General features: G+C 43.6%; 1 protein-coding gene across 2 annotated transcripts in view; it reads right to left on the bottom strand.

The window, feature by feature from the left end:
- Positions 1–347: 347 nt before the first annotated feature.
- Positions 348–11,260, bottom strand: part of RPGR (retinitis pigmentosa GTPase regulator) — a 66,989-nt gene continuing 56,076 nt past the window's right edge. For both annotated transcript variants that reach the window (XM_053305307.1, XM_053305306.1), the window contains exons 16-17: positions 4,278–4,381; positions 348–1,048 (exon numbers count right to left, since the gene is read on the bottom strand). In XM_053305307.1, the coding sequence (XP_053161282.1) occupies positions 824–1,048; positions 4,278–4,381 (329 nt within the window). In that variant the 3' untranslated portion in view covers positions 348–823. The remainder of the gene's footprint in view (positions 1,049–4,277; positions 4,382–11,260) is intronic.

The following is an 11,260-nucleotide window of genomic DNA, read 5'->3' as shown; positions in this document are numbered from 1 at the left end:
ATTCTTTTAAAAACCCAGACTGTTTTTTTAAAGCATGCCACCCTCTTCTCCAGCACTTTCAAGAATGTTTCCTGCTGCTTTTTATATTTTTCCACACAGATTTTTTTAAATCCTTTTAGAAAAATCAGAGCTAACCAGCTTTTTCAACATAGCTAGTGCAGCCCCATCCAATGCCAGTGATTATGTTTGTATAGTTAGTACAAAGGTGTACAAACTACCAGTGCTGATTCAGAGCTAGAGTCAAGGTAGTGCTAATGGGGATGAAACTCCATTGCTTTACAGAAATATTCTTGTACCCAATCATAATGAAAATATGCCAAGTTATCTTGCTGAAAAGACACAGTACCTTTAAATACTTATGAATTTTATTACATCTTTTGAAAGTCAAACTAGAGAATGAACATTTTAAGTAACCATTCTTACGGCCAGCTTGTTGAACCCAGAGAGTATTTACAATGTGTATTTTATAGCTGTAGATTCAAAGGATAAATTTGTTTAGGAAAAATTATAAAATGCCTCAATCCAACTTTTGACGTACAAAAATATATTTTTATTACAACACTGAAAGTTAAGGCCACAACATGTCAGTAAGATTGTGATAACCATATTTGTTGCAATATCTAAAATTATGAATACAAATAAATACTAGAAAGTTGGTCCAGCATCAAAGTAAATCAATCCAAACATGCTAATTTTACCAAAAAAATCCATCACCATAATTAGGTATATGTCATTATTGTTTTCAAGTATAAATTGCAATATCTGCTTGCAATTTGCCAGCTATGACATCACACATATGCAAGCCTCATCATACATTTCAGTATTAAAGTATTACACAGGTAGAGGATGTCTTTCTGCTCTGATTTGCTGGTGGTGGTTCCTTTTGATTTCCCCTGGTATGATTCTCATTTTCATCTTTAGTATTTTCATCAGGTACACCTATTTGATTTCCAGTCTCCTGTTCACTCTGAGGTAGCTTTTCAAGGCTGCTTTCATCACAGCTGTGTGCATTCTTCTGCTTTGAATACTTTCGCCTAAAGAGAGAAAACTAAAAACATACATACACACTTATTATTAACCCTGAAAACAACTGAGAAAAACTGAAGGAATATAATGCACACTATTTAAAAAGAGCATTTATACATACAGCAGTATAAGAGCAGAAAGAGAGACAGATGTCTGACTCAGATCTATTCAGCCCAATCTATGTTTACTTGGAATTAAGTCTGCCTGAGTTCAGTGGGCTTCCTTCCAAGTAAGTGTGCTTGGAAAGCAGTTTTAAAGTCATCTAACTGTGCCCAGGACAGCAGCCAAAGTACGATAAAAGATTTCAATTAATTGTTGTAACTCAAACAACAAAGCATTATGCAACTGTATAATTGATAACATATGCTTGTTTACAACATCCAAGTAAATTGCAAAAGCTTATACTCACAGAATAAATGGTGACATACAAACAGCAGTATTCTACTTTAAGACTGAAGAACCTATTCACTGTGTAGAATATTTCACTCTATATTTATCCATTCAAAATAAATCAATGCATTGTTTTCAAAGCCAGCAAGACTGATTAAGACTGTGACTCCCCACGACAGCCCCTCATGCTCCCCTAAAGGCACTTGTGAGAGTCACAGGACTTTCTGGAACAGTGTAGGTTGAGGCCATGGGGAGATTGTAGAGCGAAGGGAGAGTCAGCCAAATCTGGTGGAGGAATCTTGCATGAGTTTCCTTCTGCACACACAAGAGGTGCCTCCACCCAATTTTGGCCCATTCTACCCTCTCCTGTATCCCATGCTATTCTAGAAGATCCCATCAGCCGCAGGAGTGGCATTTCAAAGAGTGGGGGTGGATTGCATTGAGGAGGAGGAGGAGGCAGAGAAGTGTTTAAACTTCCTTCTGCTTACGAAAGTCAGGATCCAACTAACTTTTTAAAGATGTAGAAAGGGCAAATTACTCTGTCAAAAAGAACAATCAGCACCTTCTACTGCAATTAACACAAATATTTCTATTGGCTGACAGCCAGAGCAGCAATTTGGAGACCTCTTAACTCAGCCAGAGTCTTCCTGAGCAGCAGAGCATGCACACAAGGGGAGGGGGAGTGATATTTGCTACTCTCCCTTGCCTACCTAAGTGCTCTTTGTCCACCAAAAAATATGTCCCTGAGGACTACACCCCACCCCCCGGAACATATTTTTGGAAAGCAACAGATGAAGGAGAGAGCATGAGCCAAGAGAAACCTCTGGCTAAGTTAAAAGCAGCCTCTCTGCAAGGAGATGCAGCCAGACTGCTACTCGGGATGTCAGCCATTGACTTTAATGGGATTTGTATTAGACTACTATCATTTGATGTTTAGTGCCAACAAAGAGCTAGGCACAGAACTGAACATGGAAGCAACTATGTTCTTTCCAGAAGGCATACAAAATGCCAATGCTCTCCTAAGCAATTTCTCCTGTAAATAACATTGAGTTCTAATGGACACAAAATCAAAGCCAAAGTTTCTAATAGGATTGTCCAAAATTTGTGTGAACCAGAAAGAGTTAAAGTACATAGAAGTCTAAGAACCTCCTGTGCCTTGATTTTTGTCCAAACAAGCAAAGTTCAATGTACCAAAGCATTTAAAAAGTTTATTTTCATTCCAGCCACAATACTGTCTTTATTCTAGAAAATATTTGTACAGAGGAAATTATTAGTTCCCTCTTACATTTTGCCAGGCTTTTGAAACATCTGGGCACATTAATGAGTGCAAAGGTTCAAGTCATAAGATTTGAGAAAGTTGTTTTGGCACAGAGACATTCCTTGGAAAGAAGTTAATATATTTATTTTCTTCTCCATCTGTTGTAATGGCTGCCCCCTATTTGCAACTTTCCAGAGTCATGATTCTTCCTTTCCCACTAATCATTGTTAAATACCTTCTCTTCTCCCTCTGCCTTGTTCATCTACCTAAATCAGTAAGTTTTGTCATTCCCCTTCTTTCCTGTATTGCTCATTCACTGTCTTGCAGACTATTATTGGTTTTTACATTCTGCCAAAAGGATATTTATCTTTTGCTCTGAAGGTTTCATAATATCTTCACCAGCCAAATTCTCATACAACATGACTGGTCTTAGAAAAGCAGGTACTGGGTGAGGCTAGAAAGACTCCATTTCTTCTGAGAGTCACAGACTCTCCTTATAATATACCCTCGTAACTAATCTCTACAACTACACGCCCCTCTTTAAGGAAAGATTATCTTATAGGGGTCTGGTACCAGCAAACTAACTCTTGGATATAGCCTAAGGAAGAGATTTTAGTCCATACTTTCAAGACTGTGAAAAAGTCAAACTCCCTCAGGTGAGCAGCTTCAGGGCAATTACGGCCTACAGTCAGTTGTCCTACTTCTAATACACACAGAGATTGTCCTTTATTGAACCTGGTATGAAAGAACTAAGTAACCTAACCTCAAACTAGCTAACTCTAAGCAGGCAGTCATGCTAAATTCAATATTATACAATGTCACCACTGTTTTATCAGGAAGAAGTCACTCTAATTCCAGAGTGATTTTTTAAGAAAACAAAAAACCAGACAACATAAAGTAGATTTCCAGCTATTATACACTTCACTGATCAAAGGCTCGCAGGGTACATCTACATGCCTTTGCATCTGACCACCACGGTTTGCACTGCCTCTGTCCTCAAGTCTGCATTGCTCCCCACACCCGTCTGCACTATAGATGGGGGAAGACAATCATGGGGCTGGGAGACACAATGTTTCTGTGGGATTCTCCCACGCCCCATCATTTCTACTATTTCAGGGGCAGATTCTCATGCTCTGAGAGTATGAGAACCTGTCTCCAAAAAGGAAGCATGAAGTTTCCTTTGAAGAAAAAAAAGGAAACCTTTTCCTCATTTAAAAAAAGAAGAAGGTAGAAATGAAGTTGGAAGGCAAGTCCTTAATTTTGTTCTAGATGTGTGTCATGTGCACTAATAATAGTGGCTGACATTCCAACTAATGAAGCATGCATGCTTAAATGGGCTGCGAGGGCATGATGAGGGCCCTTGTGCAACTCCCCCAGTCCCCCTGCATGTGCACTGTGCAAGAGCCCTTAGAATCCTGAATGTTCCCCGTGGTCCGGAAGCAAAGGGCTCCTGTGAAACAGCACACATGCAAGGGAATGGTGGTGGTAGTTTGGAGAGGGCTCCTGTCGTGCCCCTGCAGTCCCTTGAAGCATGCTCATTTTGTTAAAACATCAGCCAGTATACCTTCTTTCTGATATACAAGAGTCAATTTTCATTTTTTACCCTTTTCGTCTTCCCTAGTTGTCTTCCAGATGTTGTGTCTTCATTACTGCCTGCAATTGCTCCTGAAGAATTATTCGTGGCATGAACCTCCGGATTCTCAAACTCTAAAAATACACACAATACATTAGGCACTGTTTTAAGAAGCCCTTCTTTCAACTATTTCAATCCCAACCTTGAAGCCATGAGCCTTTCATTTTAAATGTAGATGGTAACGGGATATTCAGTTAAGCCAAAATTGTACAGCCAAACCTCAAGAATTTTAGTTTTATTTTACTTATAACTATTTTTAGACTCCAGATGCTTTTGACAGAAGAATGGATTTAATATTGATGGGCATGTAAAATATCTTGACTTAAAAAACAAACTCGTAACACCACAAAGATTATGCTCCACATGAAAGCAACAAAACGAGCACATATAATTTGCTCAAGGTCCCCTAACATCTGTGAGGTGTCTCGTATTAGAGCACAGTAATACGCATTACTAAGAGCACCTCTACATGGCAGTCCTCCAGCTCTCTTTCAGGGCTAGCAAATGTTGCCTGTAGAAAATGCAGGTACCATTGCCCCTGAAACATTCCTATATTGAAAATAAGAAATCACTTGTGCAGACTGGATTTTCCCTAAGATGATCTCCCCATCAGAAGTCTGGATGGGCAGGGAATAGATTTTACGTAGAACTCTATGCCTTCTGTCTGTTGGTCATGAGATACATCCGGAGCAGGGCACCCTTTAGTCCTTTGTGAGGATATACTGTATATATCACAAGTAGAGAGAAAACAAGAGATGAAAGGACAATGCTATTTACTTACTTTCATATATGCCAGTGGAAAAGAATTAGGTTGCTTACCTGTAACTTATGATCTCTGTGGGGACCCCATGGTCACTCACAAGTGGGTCTTCTGCACCTGCGCAGGAGTCCCACGGAGGAGCCTATAGCTCCGATTAGGTGCTTTCTGTCCCTTTAAGAAGTCGTAGGGATAGTGGAGCCTATAAAGCAGGCTGTAGAGTGCCTCCCTCTTCAGTTACTAAATCAGTCACAGTGAAGAGACAGATGACATCGAGAGAAGAACACCAAGAAAAAACTACAGAGCAACACAGGTAGGTAAACCAATACACAGGTACACTAGCAGAGGGGATGACCGGATGGGTGTTGTGAGAGACCATGGATCCCCACAAAGATCATCTGTTACAGCTAAGCAACCTGTTTCTCTGTGTAGGAATACATGGTCCCTCACAACTGGGTGAGTGACTAGTTCCTGCATAGAGGGTAGGTCCTAGCAATTACAGTACCTTCTTCAAAACCGCCTGACCAAAGTTGGCCTCAGAAGCAGAGCGCAAGTCCACTGTGTAGTGCTTAACAAAAGGCAAGTCTGAAGACCATCTGGCAGCTCTGCAAATGTCAGTCACGCTGATGCCCAACATGTGAGTTGTTGAGGTAGCCATGGCCCTGGTAGAGTGGGCCCTAACCTTGGCAGGAGGCTGGACAGCTTGCTTTTCGTAACAGAAGAAGATGAGTTTCACAAGCCAATTCAACAGTCTCTGTTTGGAGATGGTGTAGCCCTTGAGGCCCAGAGAAAGAGACAAACAGCTTGATTGAGCATCGGAACAATTTTGTGTGGTCCAGGAAATATGAGAGGCCCCTTCAAATGTCTAAGGTGTGCATGGAGCATTTCAGGGGTGTAGACAGATTGAGGAAGACTGTAGGAAGGATAATGTCCTGATTGATGTGGAAATCTGAGACAATCTTAGGATGGAAGGCTGGGTCAGGAACAAGGACCACCCTGTCTAGGTAAAATTTGGTATAGGGAGAATCAGCCCTCAAAGTGGTGAGTTCGCTGACTTGCCTAACCAAAGTGATACCAATAAGAAAGGAGGTCTTTGGCACAACAGTTTCATCGAGGATATTAGGAGTGGTTCAAAGGGGCCTCTGTGAGTGTGGATAGTACAAGTGAGAGGCTCCATGGTTCCACCAGCTCTCACATCAGAAAGCAGAGATTGCTGATCCCCTTCAAAAAACATTTCAATTCAGGGTGGACAAAAATTTACTTGCCATCCCAGCCCAAGTGGTGAGCTCATCTTGCCACAAGGTGGACTCTAAGGGAAGAATTAGAGAGGCCCAAACCTCTGAGAGAGGTGAGGTACAGGAGTATCTGTCGGATAGATGCCTGGAAGGGTTCAAATCCTTTTGAAGATGCATAGGATAGGAAACGCTTCCATTTGCACATATAGCTTTCTTTTCTTTCAACAGGATCTCATCTAAAAGTTCAGCTTCCATGCTGTCAGCGAGAGAGTGTGAAGAGCATGATGCAGGACTAAGCTCCAGTCTCTTGTCAGTAGGTCTTTCCACAACAAGAGACTGAGGTAATTGCCCCGGAGAGTCTTAATAGAGCTGGGAACAAGGGCTGCCAGGGCCACCATGGGCAAATCAGAATGCACTGACTCTGTTCTTGAAGAATTTTCCCCACTATCTTGGACATGAGCTGGAAGTGGGGTGGGGAAAGGTAGTATAGTTTGTCCTTCCATTGTAACTGGAAGGCCTCTCCTAGAGAGTTTGTGCTGATGCTTGTCTTGAAACAGAATAAATTACATTTTGTGTTATTGTCACACAAGTGTCACAATTGTCAAAAACAAGTGTCACAAAAGTGTCAAAAACTTCAGAGAGAACGGAGTTGTTCAGTTCCCACTCATGGAAGGTTGAAAAAGAAATATCCCTACTCAGCGAGTCAGCTAGAATAATATCCTCCCCTTTAATATGGATGACAATAGGATGGATCTCATGCAGTCGACACCATTCCCACAATTGTATGGCCAGGTTATCCAGGTATCTCGAAATGCTCCATCCTTGATGGTTCAGGTAGGCAATAGGCATGGTATCGAGATGAACCTGGACCACCTGCCCTTGTAGGACAGGAAGGAAGGCTTTAAAAGTGAAGAAAACCGCCAAGAGCTCTAGGAAGTTAATGTGGAGCTCCTGATGATGAAGGTTTCACAAGCCCTATGTCTGCAGGGAACCACAATGCACACCCCAGCCTTATAGAGAGGCATCAGTTGTGACAGTTGTGGGGGTCAGAATGTGGAAGAGGACACCTTGTGACGAGTCAGGCATAGCCCACCAAGTAAGATCCCAGAGAACAGCATCAGGTATGACTAACCACTTCATTTGACTGTCCAGGTTCAATTTTAAGACAATGCATGTCTCCTCAAAAAAGACATGCATTGGCCACCGTTGTGGTGCACTAGGTCATTAGGCCCAAAAGGTGCTGTATTGAGCAGGCCCTCTGCCTGGGCGAGGCCTGGAAAGCAGCAACCAGGGCCAAGATGGATTGGATGCGTTCGATAGGTAAGTAGGCACAACTTGTGACCACATCCAGGACAGCACCAATATAGTGGATTGTGTGCTGAGGGGTCAGGATAGACTTATTGATGTTGACACTGAGGCCCAGATCTGCTAGGAGAGAGAGAGTGAACTGAAGGTTGTACAACAAGGTTCGATTTCTCTTTGGCAGTGATAAGCGAGTCATCCAGCTACAGAAAGATTGAAATGCCTTGCATGCACAGATGTGCAATCACTGTGCCCATATATTTGGTAAAAACTTGGGGGGCAGTACAGAGACCAAAAGGGAGCATCTTGTATGGGTATGCCCATGTATCTAGGCAGAAGCACAGAAAAGGATGATAGTGGGGCCTTATGAAAATGTGGAAATATGCATCCTTTAAGTCAAGGGAGACAAACCACTCCTCTTCTCCATAGGAGCAGGAGGATAGCCTGTAGGGATATCATACGGAACTTGCTAGTTTGAACACACTTGTTCAATCCCCTGAGGTCTAAAATAGCGTGAAGTCCTCCATCGTGTTTAGGAACCTGGAAATATCTGGAGTAAAAGCTGGAGTACATAGAGCAGGTTGGAACAGGTTCTATGGCTCCCTTTTGTAGAAGCCCAGAGACCTCTTGTTCAAGGATAGGAATTTAGTGGGTGTATTTTATTCCTGCATAAGCAGGGAGAGTTTCAAATTTCAAATTCACAACACCCAGGCATCCAATGTTATATGATTCCAGGAAGGGAACAAGGTGGATGGAATCAAGGGGGAAGGATGCAGATACTTCCATGACCTCTAGGTTAAAAAGCCGTTTTAAGCTGGTCCTGTTTGGATTTTTGCTGTTTTCTCTGATGGTTTTGGAAGGTGCATCTGGAGAGACTTTCTGGAGCCTCTTCTAAAGTTGCCCCTATCTTGAGAAGGTTTAGGTTGGTAGCTTTGCTTGTACCCATAATGGTACCTGTTCTGGAATGCAGCCTGTTGAGGTGGAGCAAAAGTCTTGGCGGTGTACCGAGACTTCTCTAGCTTCTCCATAGTGTTATTGATATCCTTGGAGAATAGGCCATCACTGTCGAAGGGCAGGTTCTCAATCTTGTCCTTCATATTTACTTCTAAAGGTGTGGAGGGAAGCCATGCATGGCGACACAACACAAATGAGCCTGCCAACACCTTGGATGTTGTCTCTGTCAGGTGCTTGGCAGTGCTGAGGTGTTGGTGAGTCAAGTTAGCCAATTTGGTGAGAGAGATCAGAAATTTGGATTTGAAAGTCTCAGGCAGGTCATCAGCATCATCCTTCAAGGAATCCCACAGAGACTGCTGAATTTTTGACATGCATGCCAAATAGTTGGCTATCTTCAGTGAGAGACAGGAGGCAGAGTAATATTTCCTTGCCACTGAATCCAACTTCTGGCCCACCTTGTCTACCGGAGCGGAATGCTTACGCGAGGATTTTGATTGTAAAGCGCAGTCCACAACAAGGAAGTTGGGGGCTCGGTGTTTAAATAAAAATGGACATGAAGCCACCTGGATTTTGTAGAGACTTTCCAATTTTTGCATGGAAGTGTGGAAGTAATGGGAGTAGCCCAGGCAGATTTGGAAGCTGCAATGAGAGCAGGAAGCATCGGCAGAGCCATATGATGGGCCACTGATGTTGAGGACAAATAGTCATAGACGGGGTCCTTAACCAAGGACTTTGGAGAAAGTATCTCCAGGCCCAAGGCCTTTGCCATTTGTATCTGAACCCTATAAGACTCCTTGGCAGGGGAGTTCGAAGGAGGATTCGCCACACTGTTATCCGGATAGGTGCCAAGGGGGACTTCAGAGATGTCCGATCCTGGGACGGAGGAATCCATAGACTCATTGACCGTGTCTGGGTCTTCCAGGCCAGGAACCTCACAACGTGGTTCCACCGGAAGAGTAGGATCCTTAGGGAGGACTGGTTCTGGAGGCGCCACAGGTGGCTCTGGAGTAGGTGGAGGAGCCCTTGGGGCTGGTGTTGGTGGCCCTGAGGGATTCCCAGTGTAGAAGGATGTTTGGACAGGTAATTGGCATCAGGGGTAGGGGGAAGAGAGAAAGTAGCCCTAAGTTTCATTGATTTCCACAGCCTGTACTCTTCAAAACCATTGGAGACCAGGGGATCACCCGCATGCAGGTGGCCAGAGTCAAAGGCACCAAGCAAACTATAATAGTTCAGAGTTCTCATGGGGAAATGTGGCGCCAAGTAATGGTAGCATTCCCGCCATGGCATGGAAGGAAAACATACTGGCGTCTTCCTTGCAGGGGTGCTCAAGGGCATCTTAGGAACTGGTAAAAGAGATCTGGAGTCATCATTGTCTAGGCCTTGAGAGAGACTGAAGCCTTTAAATGTGGTATTGAAAGGAGTGGAGTTAGTTGATCCCCACAAACCTTCTAGCTCCTCTCTGAGTAAGGGTGACAAAGCAGGAAATTCTTTGGCAGGAATATTCACCTTTAGCATTTGACTAGGAGACAGCTGAATGGGGGATTGAGCGGGTGAGATAACAATAAGCGAAGGAGGTCGTAAACAAACGGGTGAGAGTCCCGCAGAAGAGACTTGGATAGCATCAGGTCGAACTGCAGGTGTCGAGGCCTCAAGATAAAGGACAGCAAAGGAGTCTTGGCTTGCAGCAAGACAGACACAGATCCCAGGGTTGATGTTGATGCTGTTTTGTGAGTAGAGCCTAGCATTGATCTCAATGCCGAGGACAAAGAACGCAAAGCTCCTGGCACACTCTCAGTATCCAAGGTCACCGACTTCAAGTGCTTTTTATACACATGTTTGGAGGAGGGAGAGTAATTGCATTCCTGCTTGCGAGAGCCCTTGCATCCCTTATCCATAGGCTTCTTTAAAATGCCATTCCCATGGTTATCAGGAGTCGAGCAAGACAACATTGAGGTGGATGTTGCCGGCGTCAAAAGGCTAGGCCTCAAAGTACTCGGTGGTGACCTTGGTCTTGGTCTTGTAGTCCTGGGACAGACAGAGAGACAGACAGACATTCATTCATAAAGAGAAGCTTCTAAACACAATCCTCTACTGAGCTGGGTTTTTTCCTTAAATGAAGGACAAACTCTGCAGGTGCTGGTGTTGTGGCTATCACCAAGACAGATAAGGCAGTCCGCATGGCCATCCAAAGAAGGCAAGGTGCCTTTGCATGTAGCAGACCTTTTGAAAGTTTTGGGGGAAGACATAATCAAGGTCAAAACAGTCCAAGTCAGCCAAAAACAAGAGAAAAAAAATCCATAACCAGAGAGTGAAACAGAGAATGTCCTTAAAGAAGTCTGAGGTCACAAGTTTGGAGGGGGGCGGGAACACAAGAGAATAGTCAGCCAGTCCAAGTTGAAAATGCTAGAGAAGAGAGGAAAGGAGTAGTCAGAAGCAGTCCAGAACAAGCCGAAATAGTAAAAAATATTTATCTTACTTTCTTCACAGGAACAAAGGAAAAGAAGCAGACCCTTCACAAGGCAGCACAAGAGGCAGACAAAAAGGAACTGAAGAAGAGGGAGGCGCTCTACAGCTCGCTTTATAGGCTCCGGTATCCCTACGCCTTAAAGGGACAGAGAGCACCTAATTGGAGCTATAGATTCCTCTACGGGACTCCTGCAGAGGTGCAGAAGACCCAGTTGTGAGGGACCATGGATCCCCACAGA

The sequence above is a fragment of the Hemicordylus capensis genome, chromosome 3 (genome assembly GCF_027244095.1).
Source record: "Hemicordylus capensis ecotype Gifberg chromosome 3, rHemCap1.1.pri, whole genome shotgun sequence".
In the NCBI taxonomy this organism is placed as follows: domain Eukaryota; kingdom Metazoa; phylum Chordata; class Lepidosauria; order Squamata; family Cordylidae; genus Hemicordylus; species Hemicordylus capensis.
This window is presented reverse-complemented; position numbering and strand designations above follow the sequence as displayed.